The 25,168-nt window shown below is 47.2% G+C and overlaps 1 protein-coding gene across 1 annotated transcript in view; it reads right to left on the bottom strand.

Moving 5' to 3' along the window:
* The window catches only part of Lar (tyrosine-protein phosphatase Lar), a 608,447-nt gene that overhangs the window by 175,426 nt on the left and 407,853 nt on the right, over positions 1 to 25,168 (bottom strand). Inside the window, exon 5 of the mRNA XM_080270406.1 lies at positions 11,254 to 11,364. Within this exon, the coding sequence (XP_080126532.1) occupies positions 11,254 to 11,364 (111 nt within the window). The remainder of the gene's footprint in view (positions 1 to 11,253; positions 11,365 to 25,168) is intronic.

The following is a 25,168-nucleotide window of genomic DNA, read 5'->3' as shown; positions in this document are numbered from 1 at the left end:
TGTTACGCTTCCATTCTCTCTTTTGTTGGCCAGGTCTTGTGTACCAGTTCTCTCTCTCTCTCTCTCTCTCTCTTTCTCTCTCACGTGAAATTTTTGTATCGGAATTCTGCACTACAAAATGCTTTTCAGAATTACTATTTTTCCCCCTTGTATCGCGCGTCAATCCATCATTTTTCTACCCGTCCAGAATTTATATTTTATCTCGAGTTTCTATTAAAATATTTCCCGGACTCTTTTTCTCGCAATTTATGTATATATGTTTCTATCCAACTTTTCCCTAGCTCTATTTGACTCTATATTTTCCCTTTTCCTATTTTCTCTCTATTTTCCTAGCTCTATCACTTTGTATTTCTTACCTTATCTAATTTCTCTTTATATTTTTCCTCTACGGTGTTTCCTTGTCCTGGTTTTTCCTTATATTTTTTTCCCCAATATTCTACTACTTCTTACACATTTCCCCCACCACCCAATTATATCTGTGCCACCACATGAAGGCGTCCTCGTCATCGGACTGAAGGGGCTTAACCGTCTTGGGGCAGTTGGGATTAAGAAAAATTAAAGATCTTATGAGAAGAGTTGAGAAATCAGAGCCTATTCCCCGATTCTCCCCACTCCATAAGAAAATGGGAAATTGGGTTAGGATGATAATGTGGCCGATTTACTTAAAGACATCAAAGTGGCGGAGGCACTGAGAGAGAAAGTGGAGGGGGAGAGGAGAGGAGATAAGGGGAGAGAAGGAAATGGGAGACTGGGGGAGGGGGAGAGGAGAAGAGTGAAAAGAAACAAGAGGGAATGGGATGGGAAGAAATGGAATGGACAGGAAAGGGAAGGGATGGGAGTGGAGCGACGTGGAAAGAAAAAGGAGGGGAAGGGATGGGAAAGGAAGGAAAGGCAACTAAAGAGAAGGGAAAGGAAGGAAAGGAGGTTCGCAGAGGAGAGAGAAGACAGAGGAGAAAAGAAAAAGGAAGGGAAGGGAGAGGAAAGGAAGGGCAGAGAAGAGCGAGGGGAAGTGCGGACAGGGGAGAGGGGAAAAAAGTGGAGAGGAAAGGAAAAGAAAAGGCAAAGAAAAAAGGTGAAGAGTATGGGGAGGGGAGGTAAATAGGAGGGTGGAGCAAAGAAAAATGCAAAATTATGAAAAATAAAGTTATGGCGGGCTAAAGTAAAGCGAGGCAGGGCTGGGAAGGAGGAAGGGTGAGGCCAGATGATTGAGGCTATGGTGGGGGAGCAGGGATGGAGAGGGGAAATGAAGAGAAGGGGGGGAGGGAGGGGGAAAGAGAGGTGGGATGCAGGGGAAGGAGCAGAGAGGGGGTGATCCGTGAAGGAGGGGGCATGAGGGGGGGGGGGCGAATCCTAAGGTGAGGAAGGAAATGCTGAAGGGTCAGGTGAGGAGAAGGGGGTCCTGTAGAGAGGGGGATGGGAGAGTGGAACCTACAGGAAGGAGGAAAAGGCTGGGGTAATCCAAGAGGGAGGAGGCTGGGGTGACCTTAAAAAGAGGAGGGGAAGGTGATAAGAGGTCCGATGAGAGAGAGAGAGAGAAAGAGAGAGGGGGAGGGATTCAGGTGTGCCTTCCCACGACAATTACCTTAAACACCGAGCAGCCGACACCCCTGGCACCGCCCCTCATATATCACACGAGGGGAGGGGGGTGAAAAGAGGATGGTGATGCGAGAGAGAGAGAGGGGGGGGGAAAGGGAGAGGAAGTGAGAGAGGAGGGGAAGAGGAAGGGAAGGCGAGAGAAAGGAGGGGAAGAGGCAGGAGAGGTGAGAGATATGGAGGCGTGGGGGATGAACGGGAGATTGAAGATGTGAGAGGGAAGTGATGGAAATGAAAGGAGGGAGGTGGAAGTGAGAGAAGGAAGGGAAGCGAAACAAGAAGGGGAAGAGAAAGGGAGAGGGCAAGTGAAGGGGAAAGGGAAAGTGAGAGTGAGAAGGAAAGTGAGGGAGAGGAAAGGGAAGTGAGACGGGAGGAAGGGGAACTGAGACGGAAGGAAGGGAAAGTAAGAAGTGGAAAGGGGAGGGGAGAGACGAGGAAGATAGGGAGGTGAGAGGGACTGCAGTGAGGATGATGAAATGAAGGAAAGGGAGATGAGACTGTGGAGATGAGGGGAAGGAGGAGGACGATGGGGAGAGACGAGAAAGGAGGCATGGAAGCCGACATGTCGTAAAAATACCCCCGCTAATACCAATACACCAGTCCTGTATGAGACAGCCCTAGCATGTATTCAGTATGGACGGTGGGTGTTAGCGCCGAAGTGGTGACATGCAGAGGTGTGCGGTACGTAGGAGGACTACTGGGCCTTGAAAGCAGGCTTTGAAGCCTATGCCCAGAGTCGGTCACATTAAAAAAAAAAAAAAAAAAAAAAAAAAAAAAAAAAAAAAAATGTGATGAGTGGGAGAAAGATAGGATGTTTGGGGTGTGAGGGGAAGGGGGGATGATAAGAAGGGGAGGCGGGTGAGAGGGTGATGGGGACAGGAGATGGGGGGAATGATGATGGGGACAGATGGGGAGGAGGACGGGGTAGCGGAAGTGTGTAATAAGAGTTAAGGTGAGGAAGGTGAAGAGGTGATAAGGAAGGGAGAGGAGGAAAGGGAGAAAAGCGGAGGAAATAGAATAACGAAGCAAAGGAAGAAAGAAAAAAAGATAATAAAACGAAACAATAGCAAGAAAATAACAAAGGAAAATAGAAATGGAGAACAAGATATGGAGAATTAATGAAAGAAGACTGACTAATGACAAAGCAACATGAATAAAAACACATAACAAGGGAGGGAGAGAAAAAAGAAAAAGAAAAAAACGATAAAGAGAAACCAGAAGAATGACTCAAAGAAAAATGAAGAAAAACCATGAAAGGCGAGACGCATGAGGAGAAAGAAGAGTGATGAGGCAATGAAAGAATGATGGAAGGCGTGAGAGAGAGGAAGCCTGGCTGGACAAGACAGCTCAAGCACTGTAATTCCCTCCTAAGAAAGAAACATGAGGGTGAGGAGGAGGAGGAGGAGGAGTAGACGGGAGATAATGGTAGTGGTGGTGGTGGTATTTTTTTGTATCGCTCTTTCCCTTTGCACTCCCTACCTTTCCTTTCCTTAAATATTCCTCTCCTTCCCTCTTCCCCTTCCTTTCTCCTCTCCCTTCCCTCATCTCCCCTTGTATCCCTGCTTCCCTTTGGCGGTCCCTTATCCCTTTGTACTGCCGACCTAAAATTCCCAATTACCCACTTCAATCTACCTCATCCCTTTAGTGTCACCAGCGCTGGCGGTATCACAGAAGTCACCCACAGAAGGATTAAGTACCGTCCACCCTTGAATCTACTTCCCTGGTCAGTGGATTCAAAGCCTGCAGAAGCCCTTAGCACAAAGCCCTCTCCCCCTTTGAAGCCCTTAGCACAAAGCCCCCCTCCCTTCCCTCCCATCCATCCACCCTCAAAACCCCTCTGGTCCCCTCTGTGGCTTTTCCAAGGCTTAGAGCTAATTTCATCACCAGCTGCCTTCAGAGGGTGGTGGCTTGGTTTGTTGGAATGTTGGGTTGCTTGAACTGTGTCTGCGCTCTCTCTCTCTCTCTCTCTCTCTCTCTCTCTCTCTCACACACACACACACACACACACACACACACACACACACAACATGTAATTCTGGAACCATTCATTCATCCATCAACCGGTTCATTCATTTATCCATTTCCATAAAATGTTAGCTCATTTATTTATTCATCTGTTCATCCACTCACCCAATCATCTTCATCTATCCAACTACACTTTTACTTCCTTTACTGCCACTCAATACTTAAAAGCCATCCATTTGCACATCAATCTATTTCTCCATCAATCATTCCTTTATCAAACTGTGTCTGTGTCTTTCCCTTATCGCCATCCATCAGTCCATTTCACCATCCGATCAACCATTCATTCATCCAACTGCACCCATCTCTAACAGCTGAACAAACTTCCATCCGCCCAACCATCCACTCATCAAAAGAAAGATGAAATATAAAAACAAAATAGAGTGAGGTAGGAAATGCCTTTTGTCTTTGCATGCACTTGCTTTCACGGGCTTGTGTTTGCTCATGTCTTTGCTTTTCTTTGCTTCTGTTTTCTTATGTCTTTGACCAGGGAGGAAAGAAAATGCGACCTTCCTGGCACACTGTTTTTTTGTGTGTAAGTATGTTCTTGCTCCTGTTTTGTGTGTGTGTGTGTGTGTGTGTGTGTGTGTGTGTGTGTGTGTGTGTGTGTGTGTGTGTGTGTGTGTGTGTGTGTGTGAATAAGTGTTGTATTTTGCACCTGCGTTCTTTGTTCTGGTTTTGTTCTCATTCTCAGCTGCCTCCCTTCCCACACACATTTGCTCTCTCTCTCTTCTCTCTCTCCTCTCTCTCTCTCTCTCTCTCTCTTCTCTCTCTCCTCTCTCTCTCTCTCTCTCTCTCAATATACATATCACTTTGCTTTATATTTCCTTAAACGAATATGTAAGCTTAGTCAATCTACCCATACCTACCTACCTACCTATCTATCTATCTATCCATTTATCTATCTATCTATTTACCTATCTAAAAACTATCAACAAACTTCCATATCATTTTCTCTGCCAATTAATTAAAAACATGGGAAGACGCAGACAGAGGGTGTAAACACTTTGAGAAGACCAGGTAACAGGTAGTCAGGTAAATAATTAAGGACAGGTAAACAGATGATGATGATGATGATACGTGGAGACGGGTAAAATGGAGAGTGGTAACATGAGAGCGGCGATGGTGGTGGCGAAAATGATGATGATGATGATGATGATGATGATGAAAAATATATAGCTAAAACGGAAAGTACAGGTAACAATCACATCTGAAATTCCTAAGCTGAAGGAGATCGCACGAAGGTCACTAGAGAGGTTAGATACAGACCTCACAACCTCCCTCACCATTAATATCTCTTTCGTATAAGTTAAATAAAGACGTCTCAGTAATGGAGTTAAACTACTCCCAAGCCAAGAATGTTGTTAAGGATACACTCAACTATTCCAAAAGACTTGTGAACTAAACCCAGAGGACCAAACCCCACACCGCTGACTTGTGTTTATCCAAGCGCTTGTTGTTGTGTTCATGCTAGCTTACTGACCTCCCACCCACACCCTCTCTCCATCCCCTCTCCTTTCCCTCTCCCACAACCTCTCACCATCCCCCTCCTTTCCCTCTTCCCACACCTACTCTCTATTCCCCGTTTCCCCCTCCTACTCTTCCTCATGTTCTCCCAGCTTTCCCCCTCCTCTCTTTCGCGCCTTCCTCCTCCTCCATACGTCCTCCCTTCCTCCCATTTCCACCTCCTCTCTTACACTTCTTTTTCTTTCACTTTTCCCTTCTCCCATATACCCTCTCTCCCCCCCCCTCCCATTTTCCAACTCTCTACCCCTTCCCCTTTCCTCCCTTAAACTTCCATCCCCCCCCCCTCCTCTCCTTTCCACTTTCCCCTTCCTCCTTTTCATTTCCATCCCCTCTTCCCTTCACTTCCCTTCATGTTATCCCCACTTACCCACTTTGTCCCTTTCATGTCCCTCCTCTCGCCAAAACTCCCCCCCTTCTCTTCCACTTTCCCTTTCCTCTCCCCCTTCCACTTTCCTTTCCCCTCCCTCCCTTCCACTTTCCCCCTCCCCTGCTTCCCTTCCACTCCTCCCCCACCACCAAGTATGCAGCGTGTCACTCCCACCCTCCAGGATATGCATAATGATGAGAGGCCGGGGCGAGTGTGTGAATAAGTGGGTGGATTGGGGTGGAATGAAGGACTGTAATATGACTGAGTATGAACTGGCATGGATGATCGTATGTTTTTGACTGACGGGGGATCAAGATGGAAAGAGTAATTTTTAAAAGGATGGATTTGGATGAGTTAGTTTTGGTTTAGGATGGAATGAAGGATTGTAATTCTGACTGACGGTGGGCAATGAAGGAACAAAAACCGTGTTCTTTGAAGGAAGAATAGAGTTCAGGAAGAGATTGTACCAACGGATGATCAACATGTTATTTATGAGGGCTAAGTATAATGAGCAATACTACAGTACGTTTATTCTAGCCTGATAAAGATTCCTGACCCCATTAAGCCCAGTGGACGACCAGGTGTAGTCAGACTGGCGTGTTGATTTGACTGGCAACCAGGGAGATTATATCCTACAGTAACAAGGGATCACTGAATTTCTTGCAACCACGGCTCTCTCTCTCTCTCTCTCTCTCTCTCTCTCTCTCCCCTGGTGAGTGTTGAGTGCAGCGTGCCGTGTCGCTTGCATTATTTCCCCCCCTCCCTCCCTCTCCCCCCTCCCCACGCCAAGCTGAAAAATGAGCCTGGAGTTTGTGTGGCTGGATCCTGGGGCGCTCTGTCTCTCTGTTGTGTGCCCGTCTCCGAGAACTTCTGCCTCACAACATCGCCTCACAGACTTCCTTTGAGCTTCACAATGACCCCCTTTTGGTAGTAGTTCTTGTGTTGTGTGTGTTGGGTGGAAGGTGGTGTGTGTGTGTGTGTGTGTGTGTGTGTGTGTGTGTGTGTGTGTGTGTGTGTGTGTGTGTGTGTGTGTGTGTGTGTGTGTGTGTGTGTGTGTGTGTGTGTGTGTGAGAGAGAGAGAGAGAGAGAGAGAGAATTATTATGTTAATCGTATCAACTTTGGCAACATAAAAACTACCAGGCAAAATTAATATGCAGATTCATCGTCAGAGGCAAAGCTGGTTAAATGAAAATGAATTATTCTTTGTGTATACTGCAATTAGGATAGTACTAGGTAGGTAGGTAGGTAGGTAGGTAGGTAGGTAGGGAGTTAGGGACGAAGAGAGGGAGGGAGGGTGGAAGGTACAGTATACAAACATGTAGATATAGAGGGAGAAAGGGAAAGAGCGAAGCAGACTGATGGGTAGGTGGGCAGGCTGAATGGAAGGCAGGTAAGGAAGGCTGGGAGGAAGAAGGCAATTAGGTAGGCGGGAACGGAAATAAGTGGGAAGGAAAATGAGTAAATGGGTATACTGGTTAAACTGAAGATGGGCTGAACAGTGGTGATATTAGGAAGGAAGGAAGGAAGGAAGGAATGACGGACGGAAAGAAGGAAGGAAGGAAAGAAAGTAGGCAGGTATGGGCTAAACAGTGGTGATATTCGGAAGGAAGGGAGGAAGGTAGAAAGGAAGGCAGGTATGAAAGAAGGTTGGTATAGGAAGTCTATTAAGCTGGGTGGCAAGGAATCACGCAGACAATTAGGAAAACACAGGTAGAGAGGTATGTATGTAGGTAGGTAGGTCAGGCAGGTACGTAGGCAGAGAGGTAAGTGGACAGGAGAACAATTGGTTGGTAGATAGGTGGGTGAACAGCCTGGACGAAAGCAAGGTAGTTCATGATTTGGGGAGGAGGGAGAGGCGGAGGGAGGGGAGATGGGGAATGAGGGGAGACAGGGAGGGAGGGATAGGGGTAGGGAGGGGAGGGGAAGGGAGTGAGGGAGGGAGGGGAGAGGGGGAGGGAGGGAGGGATCACTCTGAAATAAAGTGCTGTTACAACTGACATCCTCAAAGGCATATGCATCTACGCATTTTAATTACACATCAAACGATTGTGTTCAGTCAAGAGAAATACCTGTAGTCAGAGGATTAACATGCAAATGCTCACTCTTTCCCTATCTTTGTGATCCCTTCAGAAGTAATTGTGCTTTCCCGTTTCAGTTTTGGGATGGATATCAAAATGGGAAGAGACGGATTGAGAATAAAGGTCACAGAAAGCTACAAATGTTTCTTGAGTAGCTACAAACGTCTCCTGAGTAGCTATAAACGTTTCTTGGGTAGTGTGGATTGTAGTAATAGATATAGAACTGTGAATTTCCTCCCACCTCAAATAATCTCTTGTTTCAGTGTTTTTTTTTTTTGTATCTCGTTTCTGCATTTTTTACATCTCTACATCAATTTTTTTTTTTCATGTATACAGATCAGGTGAATAATACATTTCCAATATGTCTCCATCCACGAATCTTACTCATTTACTGATTTTTTTTTTTAATATACAGACATCAGATAATTTTTAAAAATCCCAAATGTAGCTAAAAATGAACACCGCAAATACAGATGGACAAATGCTGACCAACAGACAGGTAGATCATATGGCCAAACAGTGACAGACAGGCAGAGCAGACAGATAAACAGAGACCAACAGACAGGTAGAGAAATAAGACAAAACACAGACAGGTAGATGAGACAGGTAGGACAAACACAGACTCGTAGACATGCAAACACTAAGCTCCCTTTATGAAGAGCCACGATCAAGGGTAACTAAAATGAACGCTAATGTCCTTGGTCTTCAATGGGGAAGGAGTGTGCGAAAATCCAGGGTGTGCGAGCGAGTGAGGGGCCAATTTTAAGGGATATTATAGAGCCGAGCGAGGGCGGGAGTGGGGCCTGGACCTCCCTTGCATCCTAATACGCCTCCCACAAACGCCACACACCCGGAAGGGAATTGAGGGACTGGCTAGGGAGGCCTTAAAGTTGAGTTCAGTTTGCCTTAAAATACGACACAGAAATTCGTTCCTTTCTGGCTGACTCTCTCTCTCTCTCTCTCTCTCTCTCTCACACACACACACACACACACACACACACACACAGTTTCCATAATGTCACTTCTTCTTTTTTTTTGTGTGTGTAACAGGCAGGAATAAAAGACTGAATGCTCACAGAAGATCCCCCTCAAAAGAGAGTTAACCAAAACCAAATCAAAATTCAGAATATCCTTCAAATACAGCTGTTCTTATTCTAAACCTGATGTAACTCAATTTCTTACCGACACAATACTAGTATATACAGACAATAGTAATAATAATAATAATAATAACAATAATAATAAAAATAATATTAATACTACTACTACTAATAATAATGGACAAGTCAGGAGGAGAGGGAAGGTCAAGAGGTCATAACAGGCCGACAGGTCAGGAGAGCCCAGGTCAACTCAGTCTCAAGGCAGGTCAAGAAAGGTGAGGGAGAGGGCAGGTCAAGAAAGGTGAGGGAGAGGGCAGGTCAAGAAAGGTGAGGGAGAGGGCAGGTCAAGAAAGGTGAGGGAGAGGGCAGGTCAATAAAGGTCAGGGAGAGGGCAGGTCAAGAAAGGTCAGGAGAGAGCAGGTCAAGAAAGGCGAGGGAGAGGGCAGGTCAAGAAAGGTCAGGGAGAGGGCAGGTCAAGAAAGGTCAGGGCGGAGAGTGGATGGGGGCGCGGGAATGGGATGCAGTGGGTGGCGCCAATCACTGACACATACAATCTCCACTTCAAAGACAGCCCAGTAATTGCCCGGGATGGCCAATTGCACTTTTTACTTCCCCCAGCGACAACTTCCACGGCACCCACGCCACTGCACCAACCAGGCGGGGAGGGAGGAGTGCTGACTGAATTAACGACACAAGAACTTAACCATTTCACTCCCACCAACGGTACTCTCACACCCAAATAATAACAGTAGTAGTAGTAGAAGTTAGTAGTAGTAGTAGTAGTAGTAGTAGTAATAGTAGTTAGTAGCAGTAGTAATAGTAGTTCAGTTCGAGAAATCTTAATAAATCGTCTGGAGGCAGGAACAATAAACTGAAATAAAAGATCTCACCGTAATGAAGGGGTTAAGAAAGAGGAAAATCACACCAATCAGGTCCTACGCAACTAAACCGCTTAAGGAACTATGATAGGGATAACAAGGTAGAAGTCACAGGGAAAGACAGCAGCTAGAGGAGACAGATCAGGCAGGAGGAGGAGGAATATAATAAGCAGGCAGGAGAAGCAGAAGGCGAAGCAGCAAGCAGAAGGCACAAGGATAGGCATAAGGTAAGGTAGCAGGCAGGAGCAGCAGAAGACGAAGCGGCAGACAAAAGGCATGGAAATAAAAAGAACGCAGAGGAGAAGCAGATGTCAGGTGGCAGGCAAGTAAGATGGCAGGCAGAAATAGAGAGCAGGCAGGAATAGGTTGCAGGCAGGAATAGGTTGCAGGCAGATGTAGATAGCAAGCAGGAATAGAAAGCAGGCAGGAATAGGCAGCAGACAGAAATAGTGGTATGGCAGGGGGTAAGGCAACAGGCAGGGGGTGAGGTGGGTAAGGCAGCAGGTGGAGCGGCGTGGCGTTTGAGCTGATAATCGGATGGCGCGGTACTTGAGTCGTGGCCAGGTCAGCAGGGAGGAGGGGTACAGAAGGCAGGGGGAGAAAGGCAGGGGCGATGGGGAAAGGGATGAGGGAGGGACGATGGGGAAGGAGGAAGGCATGGAAGGATGGGGATAGGGGAGGGGAAAGGGATGGAAAAATGGGGACAGGGAATGGGGAAGGGTTGGAAATGGGGATAGGAAAGGGAAAGAGATGGAGAGATGAGGGGGAGACGGTGAGGAAGGAAGGGAAAGGAAAGGGGGAGGTGAAAGTGCAACTAAAGGGGAAGAGGGAAGGGGCGGGGGATATGGGAATGAGGACATGGTGTCGGGGAAAAGGGAGGGAGGAGGGAGAGATGGAGAGGAGGAAAAGGGAAAGAACGGGGAGTGAAAGTGCACGAACAGGGGAAGTGGGAATGGGGAAGGGAGGACAGGGAAAGGAGAAGGGTGAGAATGGAGGTATCCGAGCAAAGAGGGGAGGAAAGAGTGAAAGGATAAAGAGCGAAGGGAGGACAGAAGCAGGGTGGGAATGAAAAGAGTTGGTATGTCCAGAAAGTGAGAGGGAGAGAGGGAGGGGGAGAGCTCTCAAATCTCCCTCGACTCCCCCATCCCCAAACACACACAGCAAACATGGCCTCTCCAGATCATGACCGGTATCAACACACGAACATTTTACCTCCCTTGACGGCAGATATACAAGTTTTCCTAGTTCCTCTGACGGAAGTTTTATGCTTACACACACACACACACACACACACACACACACACACACACACACACACACACACACATACACACACACACACACACACGCACGCACACACACACACACACACACACACACACACACACACACTTTGTTGCTTTGACGGCAGACTGTCAGAATTCAAGTTTATCACTTTTATTCCGGCAGAATTAGGTTAGTGGCAACATGAAATCTCTCTCTCTCTCTCTCTCTCTCTCTCTCTCTCTCTCTCAAAATTAATATAGTGAATCCGAAGCACACCATATTGACAAAAACCATGTGTGGAAAAAATAATGCTGACGATTCCTAAAAGATGTATTTTTTTTTCCTTTTTCCTTTTTTTTTTTTTTTCTGCTGACAGTATTCCCTCCAAAGTGTACTACAATTTGCATCAGGATGTACTCACCCCTGACGTAGAGGCTGACGAGGTTGCTGAAGGCGGTACCGACGGAATTCTCGGCCACACATTCATACTTCCCGCCGTCCTCCTCTGTGCTGGTGCTGATCTGAAGGCTCCCTGCAAGGACAACACAACGTTACTTTCACATCAATATTAGTAGTAGTAGTAGTAGTAGTAGTAATAGTAGTAATAGTAGTAGCAGTAGTAGTAGCAGTAATAGTAGTAGTAGTAGTAATAGTAGTAGCAGTAATAGTAGTAGTAGTAGTAGTAGTAGTAGTAAATAATAATAATCTATAATATAATTACCCGATTTCTGTTATGTCTGTTGGTTTGTTGCCGTAACATAGCAAAAACGAGGCAACGCAGCGCAGTTTTTGTTAGAGCATGGAACCGTTAAAATGCTCTAACTTCAAGAATAAAACAATTTCCAGTCCAATCGGGCCACCGGTTCCCAAGCCATGACTCATTTCTGGCCTTCTGCTTCAAATTTTCTATTTGCCTTTAGTGGAGGGGATGGATTCGTTCTTGGTCAGGCAATGAAATTACCAGCATGACAGAAGAGTGAAGAGTGGCGTGCTTGTTGTATTATCACTCTCTCGCCTCTCCTTCCTCCCTCCCTCCTTATACTGTAATGCTATAGTATAATTCAGTATAACAGGAAACACTACTATCCTGCCTCTCTCTCTCCTTACCGGGTGTCCCAGAATAAAAATAAGGGACAATTCCTCGCTCTGTCTCGCTCACGGCATGAGCAATTAAAATTTCTGTTACCTTTTGACTGAAAATAGGAATTGACTTCGAGCGGACGCCGCCAAAGGCGGCCTTTAACTGAGTAAATAATAATAATAATAATAATAATAATAATAATAAAGAAATGAATGCTTGACAACTACTTTCACAACAGCATAAAGTCAGTCTTGCACATCAACATAAAATTAATCTCACAGCAACACACGAACACTCTAATCATAATAAATATACACTGACTAGCATCACACCCACACAAGAGCCAGTATTAAACATAAACATAAAATTTCACAGAAAAATCAGTAGCTCGTGTCACAGAAGTATAAACATAATCCTTACCTTCATATTAAAAATATGCTCTCAGTAACACACACACACACACACACACACACACACACACACACACACACACGAAAAATTAGTCTCTAAGTAATATTTAGTTAGAAACCATGCAACACAAAAGATCAATATTTTTGCTGGAACACTCATCATTATGGTTACTCACTGCAATACATGAACAGGCTACTTTTATAGTAACCCATAATACTGTCTTTGCTGCCAGAATGGTGAAAAGCCTATTTATGTCAGGTGGGAGTGTTTAACGTTCACCGAACAGAATTGAAAGAAGGCTCTATTCTGCTGCGATTCAGGTACTCCACTCTCTACTACTCGGGCCCAATCCTTCATTATCCAGGACACTATCGCGGAGGCAGACCCAACCGGCTCCCCTAAGGCACACGATCTTCGGGGAACAGTTGCGAAATTGCGGTTATGCTTCACTGCATAAGGTGGCAATAATTAAGAAGCAATCACCACGCAGCTACGGAACGCTGAACTCCTCTCACCCCGTCATAATAAGCATTATCGAAGATTCTTGCAGTAATACGCAATGGATTAGTCATACAGTAACGCAATTATGGTAGGGATATCCATCTATCTATCTGGCCATAAATTAATCGCCTCCATGTCTCCCTGTCCCTTGCCATTTCGCTGCCCTCCGCCCGACATACACCTCACTCTCTCATATACCTTTCTACGCCATCAGGATATTCTCACCAGAAATACAATCCCTAATTCTCAACAACGCAATTATTAACAGGACATTCTCAGTAGGAATACAATAGATTATTCTCAGCAACACAATCACCGGTTCAGCCTCAGAGCAACACAGAGGGACAATATTCTCATTAAAACACAACGTAAGCAAAGTTGGTCTGAGCGACACAAAGTTCGCCTCACAGCAACATAAATTTAGTTTCCCCGCCACACAATGATTACCGTACATACTTTCTCACACACACACTGGCTGGATACTCTCAATGTTATATTACAAAGAGCCATATTACCAAAACTTTAAGAGCAGTGTGGAGATGGTGATGATGATGATGATGATGATGATAGAGAGAGGGGGGGGGCAGGTTAGAGCTACAATTCTGAAGATGAGTTCTGTGTAGCTCGAAAAGTTGGAGAAAATAAAGAGTTCAAGCTCTAACCTCTCTCTCTCTCTCTCTCTCTCTTTCTCTCTATTTCCACTTGTCGTAATGGATCATCTTACAGAGCAGAAAGTATAGACAAAACTCCCATTTTTGAGGCTAATTTCTGAAGCATGCGATAATCACAAAGCATATCCACTATTTCTATATCACTGCTGACTAAAATCTGTGTACACTTTTTTTGTATCGTTGCTGACTATGCTAAACACTATCCTGCTTCTTATATCCACTCTATCCTATCCTCTTCTATCCCTGAAACGTTCACAGCTATCCACCACATCCCCACCTAACCCAACCAATCACCCCTGTGTTCTGTCCTAACTTTTATACAAACCACAACAAGCACTCACACATCCTTACAAAATCCTTCACATACCCTCCCCTCCACACACACACACACACACACACACACACACACACACACACACACACACACACATCCCAACCACCCACACCCATCCTCCCACCCCTCCACCCACATCCACACCACACAACACAACCACCCCGACCGACATGCGTCCACACACGCCCCCCTGCCACATTTCACACGTACAAATAATTATCGAGGAAACACAGACACGGCCGCACTTAAAATTCATAAATGCACGCAGCTGTAATGACAAGTGCTAGTGTGTACATTTATAAAGCGAACACTGTCACGGCCCGGCTCCAATTTTTCACTGAAATATATTACGGCCGTGATTAAAATTGAGTGGAGCGAGCTGGCGTGTGGTAGTTAGTGGCGGATGGGCGGCGAGGTGAGGTGATGGCCGGGTTAAGGGGTGGATTAATGGCTGGGTTAGGCAAGGGCTAGGTTAGGTGAGAAGTTGGACTGGGTTGAGTTAGATAAGGGCTGGCTGAAGTGAGGGATGGGTGGAGCGAGGGCTCGGGTAGGTGAAGGCTGGGTTAAGTAAGGGCTTTAGATGATGACCGGCTGGGTTGGGTGAGGGCTGGATTAGGTAATGGTGAATTACGTGAAAGCTGGGTTAGGTAATAGTGCGTTGGTGAGGACGGGTAGATGAGGATGGGGGTGAAGGGCATGTGGTGGAGTCAACAGGTACTAATAATCCAACCACCACAACTTTTCCAAAATCTTGCATGCAAATAGACAAAAATCACCATGTATAATCTATCAGCGTCATAATGCAGTGCACGGACCAACGTTCACCAAATTTTAACAGTATCACTTTCCACGATAATGCATAATTTGGGAGTGGGTGGGGTGGAAGGTCAAAGGGTGAGGGTGACTGGGTGAGGGTGAGGGTGAATGAGGGTGAGGGTCAATGGGTGAGGGTGAGGGTGGATTAGGATGAGGGTAAGAGTAGTAAAGAATAAGGGTGAGGGTGGATTAGGATGAGGGTAAGAGTAGTAAAGAATAAGGGTGAGGGTGAAGGGTGGTTCAGGGTGGGTGAAGGTGAGGATAAGTGAATGTGAGGGTGTGAACGTGAGAGTGAGTGTGCGGGAAGGTGAAGAGAACAAGGTAACTGTGAGTAATGAGGAGATGGGTGTTTGGGGTGAGTGATGAGGGGGTGAGGGTAGGAGAGAGTGATGAGGAGGTGAGGGTAGGAGAGAATGATGAGGGGGTGAGGGTAGAAGTGAGTGATGGAGGGGTGAGGGTAGGAGTTAGTAACGAGGAGGTAAGGGTATGGGTGAGTGATGAGTGGGTGAGAGTAGGGGTGAGTGATGAGGGGGTGAGAGTAGGGGTGAGTGTATACAGTGTTTCTGACCAAGTATTAATTCCGCACCATTTCGTTAAGGACTGGAAGGTCTGTGTGGTCTGCATGTCTATGAAACCCTCTCTCTTTCTCTCTCTCTCTCTCTCTCTCTCCACACACACACACACACACACACACACACACACACATACACACACACACACACACACACACACACACACAGCAAACACAGCCACTCATTGTCAATCTTTTACCGTGGCGGGGCTGGGAAGGAAGCCAAACACACGGCCATTACTCCTCTCTCTCTCTCTCTCTCTCTCTCTGTATGCGTGTGTGTGTGTGTGTGTGTGTGTGTGTGAAATTCGTGCATGCAAAGAACACACACACACACACACACACACACACACACACACACACACACACACACAGGCAGGCAGGCAGGGGCGTGGGGCAGAAGGCAGGAGTGGGGGAAGGGAGGGGGCTAAATGAAAGCAATGTCAACAGTGCCACCCCGCCTCAAAAAGGAGATTGGTTACCAGGGGAGTGCCATTCCGGAGAGTCTCAGGCCGCCTCTTAAACCCCCCCCCCTCACTCCCCCAAATCCACAAGACCCAGTACACCCTTCCCCTTGCCTCCTCAGACCCCCTCCACCCCCAACTCACCCACTCCAAACTTCCTCCCATTCACTTCTTCCATCGCTCTCGTCCACTTTCATCTGTTGCCATGTTCACGATTACTCAAGGCAAAAACCCTCCCCATCCCTTTCGTTTCTCTCTCCTACCCTAATACTCCTGTTGTCTATTTTAACAGATCTCCCCAGTGCAAAGAAAGCAATATAAGCACAGATTAGGATCTGCACAGATAACCCTGAGTTAACGGTCACTACTCTTACTTTCGACCTGTGATGGGCTGTGGAACACTGAGGGTCCCTGTTAGTCAAGTGACCACCATCGGGATTTTTTTAATGTACCAGGGGTCACTGCTTCAGGATGAAATTTGTGTACTTGTCCCACATGGGAGAGTTCCTTGTCTCAGTGGAGCAAACGGAGCTAGGGCCTGATTGACTGCTGCCTACCTTAAAAGCGCCAGGCAAGGCTGCTGCACCACCCCTAAACATCCACACTGTGCAGTGTGTAGCTTCCACGTTATGTCCACAAACTTCCCATTAACTCAATGTAACCGGTTTATAATGTCATGCCGTAACTATTATTTTATTTGTTTACTTTCTCTTTCAAGTTACTCTATCGGGTAGCTTATAGATAAAGTATTATAGAATGTGACTTTTCCTTTCCAGTGTTTCCTATAAAACTTCCATGTCAGTTTTTCCATGCTGCATGGTGGTTTTTCTCACTTTTTCCTGGAGGGTTTGGTGGTGGGGGGAGCCTTCTTGCTTTACTATCCTTATCCTTCAACATGTAGAGTTAGATCTTGTAGTCATAGTTTTCTTTAACAAGCAGCCTCGAAAGGACCATAAGGTCTGTTGCTGTTTGCTTTCCTGTGTAATCCTGTGTAATCTCCTCCCCCCCCCCATCCCTATATTTCTCCTCTCCTCATCCCGCCCACTTCCCTCTACATCTTCTGCTACTTGGAACTTCTTAAGGCATTCCCCCCATACTCCCTCTCCTTACTTCTCCAGACTCCCATCCACCCCTCCATCTCATCTCTCCTCCCCCACCCTCAACTTTCAACTCCGCCTGTTGCCATATCAGAACTACTTAAGGTACTCCTCCTCCTTCACTCCTCAGCCCTAGCTCTCCCTTCCTCAATTTCTTCAGATCTTCACTCAGTTTCTTCACATCTTCACCCATGGGCTTCTTCACAAAGCTCCTCCTTTCCCTTCGTCTGCTGTTTTTCCGTAATTTCTCAGGATGACTCCCCCTTCCCCTTTCATGCCGTCTCTACTGTATCCTACTACCCCCTTCCTCTCCTCCGTCCCTCATCTCTCCATCTCGCCGCTTCTGGCTCCTCTCCCGCGTTTCTGTCTGTTCCTATTCCCTTATGTCTAGCGGTACCTTCCCGTCTCCAGACCATCAGTTCTTATATCTCTTTCCTTTCCTTTCCCCTCCCCTGCCAAGTTCACAGTCTCAAAACACCTCGCCCCCCTCCTCCTTCCCGCCCCTCTTTTGTTGTTGCTAGTCCAGTGTCTAAAAGTAAACACACACACACACACACACACACACACACACACACACACACACACACACACACACACACACACACACACACACACACACACTCCTCCATCTTCCTCGCCCCCACAATTTCATCTCTCTATCTCTCTTTTATCTCCCTCCCCCACCCCTCCACCTTTCTATACCTCCCTCCACCTCCGCCCGTCGTATCCATCTACCTGCAGCTCTCCCCAGTGATGTCTCAAGTTGATGGGGGCACTGGGAGACGTCGCCGCTTGACTCTGCTAAGCTATATGTGCTGGGGTGGACTAGGTGTGCTACGCGATGAACTAGGACGCGCTACGTGGTGTACTGGAATGTGCTACGTGGTGTACTGGGATGTGCTGTGTGGTGTACTGGCCTGTGTAGTGTACTGGAACGTGTTGTGTAGTGTAGTGGCATGTGCTGTGTGGTGTAGTGAGATGCGGTATGTGGTGTACTGGGATGCACTACGTGGTGTACTTAAAGGGTAAATGGGTTAATGAAAGTCAGGTGAGTTACAGTAATCAGGGGAAGTGAGTGATGACCACGTCCGCCAATACAGTGCCAACTATACCCTTTTTATTCTAACCTGGCCTAAAACTGCCATCCCTCCACTTAGAATACTGAGTTATAGCAAGAGATTAACACTAGAATATGATACTAGTCATGAAGAAGTGCTATGGAAAGATGCAGAACCACAGTATCGCCTCTTTATGCCACTGAGCTACGTGAAATAATAAGACAAAAGCCTGGGTCAAGTTAAGGTGAAAGGACTGCAGGTGTGCCAGTGAGGTGAGGTGCGTGTCAATCAAGGTTAACATATGGCCAGCAGTGCCACACAGAGCAGTGTCACTTAACATCACCTAATTGGCCTCATCAATTACAGGTAGTTAATCAGGTGCTTCACTGGGAAGGGGGGGGGGTGAAGGGGGATGTGAGGTGGTTTGAGAGGGGAGGATGAGGAGGTGAGGTACCGGATGATGGGGGTGAGATGGGGTGAGAGGTTCAGAGGCGAGGTGAGCGGAGGGGGCATGAGAGGTGAGGGAAGAAAAAGAGGTACGGGAAGTAGAGTGAGAGGTGAAAGAAAGAGTGGGAGGTGAGGAAAAGAGTGAGAGGAAAGGGAATAATCTGTGATGGACAGGAAGTGAAAGGTAGGGTGAGAGACTGAAGCGAGAGACAAGAAGTGAGAGGTGCGGGACAGGAAGTGAGGGGTGGGGAACAGAGTGAAGTGAGGGAGTCAGTGAGGTGAAGAAAGGGATATGAGGAAATGAAAAAGAACGTTTGTGAGAAAGAGGGAGTGCCAGGTGAAGGAAAGGGAATGGGTGTTGAGGGAAAGAGAATAATGGGTGGGTGACATGGGGGACAACATGAATTGATAAACAGACTGACAAACTCTCCTCAAAGTTCCCAGGTCAGACGTCAACCACTACACCTCTGTCCCGACAATCAGACAAAGGAAACATAACACAGAAACACCTAAAAAAATATATATATATATATATATGAAACAATACAGAAAAGAACAGACGAAATATGAAAATCAGGGAGACTAGGAAGAGACATCAACAGTCAGTATAAAGAAAATTGTGAAAAAATTGAGTAAACACATTTTTTCATTACCTCCTTACTATCAGAAAAGTATGCAAAATAAAAGTACAGCACATGAAAGGAATAATTTAGTGACAGTAATAGACTATACGATAAAGGGTAATTTTAACAACTCTACCGATTCTCTAACCCACTCCCCAGCCTCCCCCAGTACCTGCCTCTCCTCAGTCTCCCCCAGCACCTGCCTCTCCCCAGCATCTGCCTCTCCCCAGCCTTCCCAGTACCTGCCTCTCTCCAGTCTCCTCCAGTATCTGCCTCTCCCCAGCCTCCCCCAGTACCTGCCTCTCCCCAGTCTTCCCCAGTACCTGCCTCACCCCAACATCTGTTTGTCCCAGCCTCCTCGAGTACTTACTTTCCTTCCAGTAAAGCCTCTCTCCCAACACCTCTCCCTCCCCTAATAACTCCCTCTCCCCCAGCTCCCCCCACGCCCCAGCCTCCCCCAGCACTCCCTCTCCCCCAGCTCCCGCCACGCCCCAGCCTCCCTCACTGCTGCCTCTCCCTCTGCGCCTCCCGCCCATCTCCCCCCGGCGGAGATAAACGCCAGGCCGTCAGCGAGTGAAAGCCGGGGACGCCATGATCAAAACTTCACGAGACGGTCGCTGTGATGGGCATTACGGGGCGGGGAGGGGAGGGGAGCAAGAGAGAGGGGAGGGGAGGGACGAGGGAAAAGGTGATAGACATGGGAGGGTGCGGGGAAAGAAGTGAAAGAGGGCGAGTCGGAGAGAGAGAGAGAGAGAGAGAGAGAGAGAGAGAGAGTGGGTGGAAAGTGAGAGTGAGGAGAAAGTGAGCGGAAAGAGACGGTGCGGGGAAAGTAAGAGGGTGAGGGCGATGCAGGAAAGTGAGGGGAAAGTAGGTGAGTGAGGGGAAAGTAGGTGAGTGAGGGGAAAGTGAGAGAGTAAGGGAAAAGTGAGGGGTGAGGTGAGGCGAAGGTTGATGAATTATGGAACTGAAGCAACTCCGCCCCTAATACTCTCCCCAGGCCCCGGCTCTCTCTCTTCTCTCTCACTTTCTCACTCTTTTATCCTCTCTCTATTTTCTCACTTACCCTTTCGTGCTTTCATCCTCTATTTTCACACTTTTGGCAGTCTTTCGGTACCGTCTCTCTCTCTCTCTCTCTGCTGCCAAACACAACCACTTTTCTCACGCAAAATGCTTAATCTCCCTCTCACCTTCAACACTCACCTCAACTCTCACTCACACACCTCACTCTTATCCACACTCCCTCTTCCACTTTCATATTTATCTCATCCACACGCATATACTCATCCACACATCCACATACTTATCTCATCCACACTCACTCTCTCATCCAATACTTTCATACCTCATAATTACACACACACACACACACACACACACACACACACACACACACACACACACACATTCCTCTTTCATTCCTTCCAAATACATCCATTCTCTTATCCTCAACGCTACATCTCACTGCTCACTCCCTCCTCTTCACGCACAAGTACCCTCATCCACTTACCCAAATCAACGCACGCACACTTCCTTCTACAAACTCAATTCCTCACTCCCTTCACCACACCCTCTCTCTCCCCGCTCCTTCACTCACACTCACTCCCATCTACACCTACACACAAATATAGTACACTCTTGGCCTACATCTTAACTTCATCACTTCATTCCCTCACTCACGTCGACATCCGCACCCACACTACCCCTCCTACACCCGCTCTTACCTACAACCACACAACATCACTCTTTCCCCCACAATCACTTCCACACAACATCACTCTTTCCCCCACAATCACTTCCACCTACTGTAAATACACAAGCCACCACTCCCTCACTCACTCCCACCTCCATCCACACATCTCATGCATCTATACTCCATCCTTCCTCACTCTCTCACCTACACATCAACATTCCCTCACCCACTCCCTACATCCACAATCCATCTTTCCTCACTCCTTCACCCACCCGCACACAAACACTCCATCTTTCACTCCTATCAACAACCACAATCCATCCTTCCTCACTCTCTCACCAAAACACCAACACTCCCTCACCCACTCCTACCTACATCGACAATCCATCCTTCTTTACTCCCTCACCCACACACCAACACTCCCTCAACCACTCCTACAAACACCCACAGTCTATACTTCCTCATTCTTCACCCACACGCAACCAACCCCACAGCGCCTAGTCCTACTAAAAGGACTAAAAGGCTGTGTTAGTGTTGTCGCATCCAGCCCATCACGATGAATGACAGATGAGGGATGGAGGCCTGTCACCATGATCTGATCCCCTACCTCCCCTCCGCCCCTACTCGCTCACAGTCACTCCCTCTCACATACTCTTCCTCCCTCTCATATACTTCCCCTCCCTCTCATATTCTCGCCCTCCCTCTCACATACTCCCTCCTCCTATTCGTATTTCCCCCTACAGCCCTCTCACATGCCCTCTCGAACGCCATACCTTTCTCACACATCCCTTTCATATGCTCTCTCCATTCTAATATTCTTTTCCACAACTCTCTCACACACTCTGTCATAAATAACTTCCTCTTAAACACCATATCTCACTCTCTCTCTCTCTCTCTCTCTCTCTCTTTCATGGTCATAATCACTCATACGCCATACTTCTCTCACCCTCCCTTTCACAAAATCCTTTCTCCTCCCTCTCATAAACTCTCATCCTCCCTCTCACATACGACTCATCTCTCTCTCTCTCTCTCTCTCTCTCACATCATGATTCTAACATCCCATCCTTCTCATTCTCCCACTTACTTTTTACTCACCCACTCATTCCCATTTTCTCTCGAGTCATCCCCTCACTCCCTCCTTCCTTCTCTCCCCTCTCTTCCTCCCTCCTTCTCTCCCCCTCCCTCCCTCCCCTCTTTTCTCTCTCTCTAAACCAAAAAATGAAGAGAAAATATTGCACCTGTTATCATTTTTAATTATCAAGGTTATATTAAAGCTGTGACTCTCTCTCTCTCTCTCTCTCCCACTCGTTTTTCATATTTCTCTTTATTTTCCTCTTTCCCTCTCTTAATATCTCATTCCTTCCTTTAATCTTTTTTCCTCTCACTGCCTTTCAGCCCCCCCCCCCTCTCTCTCTCTCTCTCTCTCTCTCTCTCTCCATCAGACTAGCAATTCCATCAGGGTGTCGCCGGAAAGACTCTCCTTGGGGCATTAACTCAGCCAGTCCAAGTTACTCGTGCACCTCCCTCACCCTCACTGCTCTCCCTCACTCTCCCTCACCCCCACTGCTCTCCCTCACTCTCCCTCGCCTTCACCGTCACCTTCACTCACCCTTGCCCTCACTCTCACCCTCCTTCAGTCTTACTCTCACTCACTCACCCTCATCTTCACTTATTGTTACATCATTGATACTCTCCCTGATCATCATTCACTCTCACCCTAATCTTCTCTCATTCTCACTGTTACTCTCCTTCACCCTCACTTTCACCCAGACTGTTCTCGTTTCCTCACTCTCCCTCACCTTCATTTACTGTATTACTCTCTCTCTCTCTCTCTCTCTCTTACCTTCATCCCCCTGACTCTCCTAGTCTCTACTTCACACGCACACAACACTCCCTCGTCCTCACCTTCACCCTCCCCCATCCTCACCTTCACCTTCCCCATCCTTACCTTCATCCTCCCCGCCCTTACCGTCACCCTCCCCATCCTCACTTTCACCCTCCCCATCCTCACTTTCACTCTTCCCATCCTCACTTTCACTCTTCCCATCCTCACTTTCACCCTCCCCATCCTCACTTTCACTTATCACGTTCTCCTACCCCAGGTCTCCTTGCTCTCCCTCACATTTTCTTACCCTAACTCTTCCCCTTATTCTCTGATCCTCTCTCTCTCCCCCCCTGCCTTGCCCTGCCTGCCTCTCCCTACTCCTGCCCAACTCTTCGTACTACTTCCTCGCTCTGCCTCACTCTTCCCAGCCCTGCCTGACTGTGCCTAACTTCATCTCCTTCACTCTGCTATCTTTCCCTGCCTCACTTTAAGTACACTTTCACTGTCCTTGCCTTGCCTTCCTATGCATAACTCTCTCTCTCTCTCTCTCTCTCTCCCTCCAAGGCTCTACCTCACCCTGCCTAAACCTGTCCAGTCCCATCCCATTCTACACAGTCTTGCTTCACTCTACCTAATCCTGCCAATCCCCAGCCCTCTTTGCCTCACTCTACCCAATATATCCCCAAAGATGTCTTACTCTCCTATTCCTGCCTAACCCTGCTCACTCTGCCTAATTCTTTTTCTCTCTCCCTAACCCTGCCTCTCTATGCCTAATCCTGCCTCATTCTTCCTAGCTTTTCCTTGCTCTGTCTCTCCCTATCTTAATCTCTCCTTCACTATGTTTAATTTTGCCTCAGTATCCAAACCTGCCTCACTATGCCTAACCTTGCCTAACTACCCTGTCCAGTCTTACCCTCTCCTAGCACTGCCTCAATCTAACTGCTACCTCAACCTAACCCTACCTGTCTATTCCCCTCGTTTTATATCTTAACGTGCCCATCAACCCCATATTCTTCAAACAACCTAACTACCCTGTCCAGCCTTACCCTCTCCTAGCACTGCCTCAATCTAACTGCCTACCTCAACCTGACCCTACCTGTCTATTCCCCTCGTTTTATATCTTAACGTGCCCATCAACCCCATATTCTTCAAACAACCTCACCATCCCACTCCCTTGTTAAACCCATACTTCTCATTTAACCTCACCACGCCACCTCCCTCAACCCCCAAATCCTCACTCAATCTCTCTACCTCCCCATCAACCTCATGCTCCTCATTCAATCCCACTATTCCAAACTTCGTCAACCCTTTATTCCTCACTCAACCCCACCACTTCACCCTCACCAACCCCAAATTCCTCACCCACCCTCGACACTTCACCCCCATCAACCCTAAATTCCTCAGTCTGTTCATCTCCCCACCAACCCTCATGCTCCTCACTCAACCCCACCACTCCACCCCCATCAACCTCAATATTCCACGCTCAGCCTCCTCACACCACCCCCGTATCCTCGCCTCCCCTCCTCCCCCCTCACCTGCCACTTGACTGCCTACCTCCGCCAATCAGCGCCTAGTAATGAGTCACGTGATAGCTCCGCCTGCCACTCACCATCAGTCTCTCTCTCTCTCTCTCTCTCTCTCTCTCTCTCTCTCTCTCTCTCTCTCTCTCTCGTACACCTTTCCCCTCTTCACACCTCTCACGGTTCCCTCTCTCTCTCTACCTTTCTCCTCCCTTTCCTTACCTTCCCTCTACATTTTCTTAACCATCCCCCTCTCTCTTTTTCTACCACACACTCTCTCTCTCTCTCTCTCTCTCTCTCTCTCTCTCTCTTCGCCGTCACCCGTCCCTCAGGTAGGCTGGCAGGTGCGTCCCCCCACACACCCCTTCCTCCACACCCTTCACCTCCCTCACAGGTTACATCGCAAATAAAAAGATAAAACTAGCTCACAGCAAATACACATTCTATTATTTTTCTCACTCTATTTTCCTTTTGCTCACTCTATTTTTCTTTAACTCACCCTACTTTTAATTTGCTCATACTATCATTTACTCACTCTATTTCCTACTGTTTTTCACTCCTCACTCCATTTTTCATTTACTCTGTTTCTCATTTTTTCACTCTGTTTTTCATTTACACACTCAATTTTTCATTTTCTCACTATTTTCCATTTAATATCTTTTGTGACTGCATATATATGTCTATCTCTCTGCTGATGAAAATTGTGTGTGTGTGTGTGTGTGTGTGTGTGTGTGTGTGTGTGTGTGTGTGTGTGTGTGTGTGTGTGTGTGTGTGTGTGTGTGTGTGTGTAAAGATGAAGGTATACACAAACAATCTTAGACACATCGCAAGTATAGGACAGTTAGAAGTCTAGGATCTGGACACTATTAGCTTTCACCATCTTGGACACAGACTCAAGACGCTGCCCTTGTCTTACACGGAAGGTCCATTATCTTACGGGTGGGGAGGGGAGGCTGCTCAAGTCCACACAGGGTAAGTTAAGGAAGCTCCCTAACACCTTTTCCTAAGCGATTTATTTCTCTTACTACACCTTACTTTCCTATTCTGTGTTACATAAATCCTTAAAAAATCGCCATACTCTATACAAATGACGTACAAGAGGATATAAACCAGCCATATCCCCCAAAAATAAATCGTTAAAGAAGAGGTGCTAGGGAGCCTTCTTATCCGAGTTGTCATGGGGTACATTAGGGTCATATCTAACCCCTCTAGTATGAAAAGTCTCCC

Source organism: Coenobita brevimanus, chromosome 5, assembly GCF_032717465.1.
Source record: "Coenobita brevimanus isolate Jiangsu-jjx chromosome 5, ASM3271746v2, whole genome shotgun sequence".
Classification (NCBI taxonomy): Eukaryota; Metazoa; Arthropoda; class Malacostraca; order Decapoda; family Coenobitidae; genus Coenobita; species Coenobita brevimanus.
Note: the sequence above shows the minus strand (reverse complement) of the source record. Positions and strands in the feature narration are given on the sequence as shown.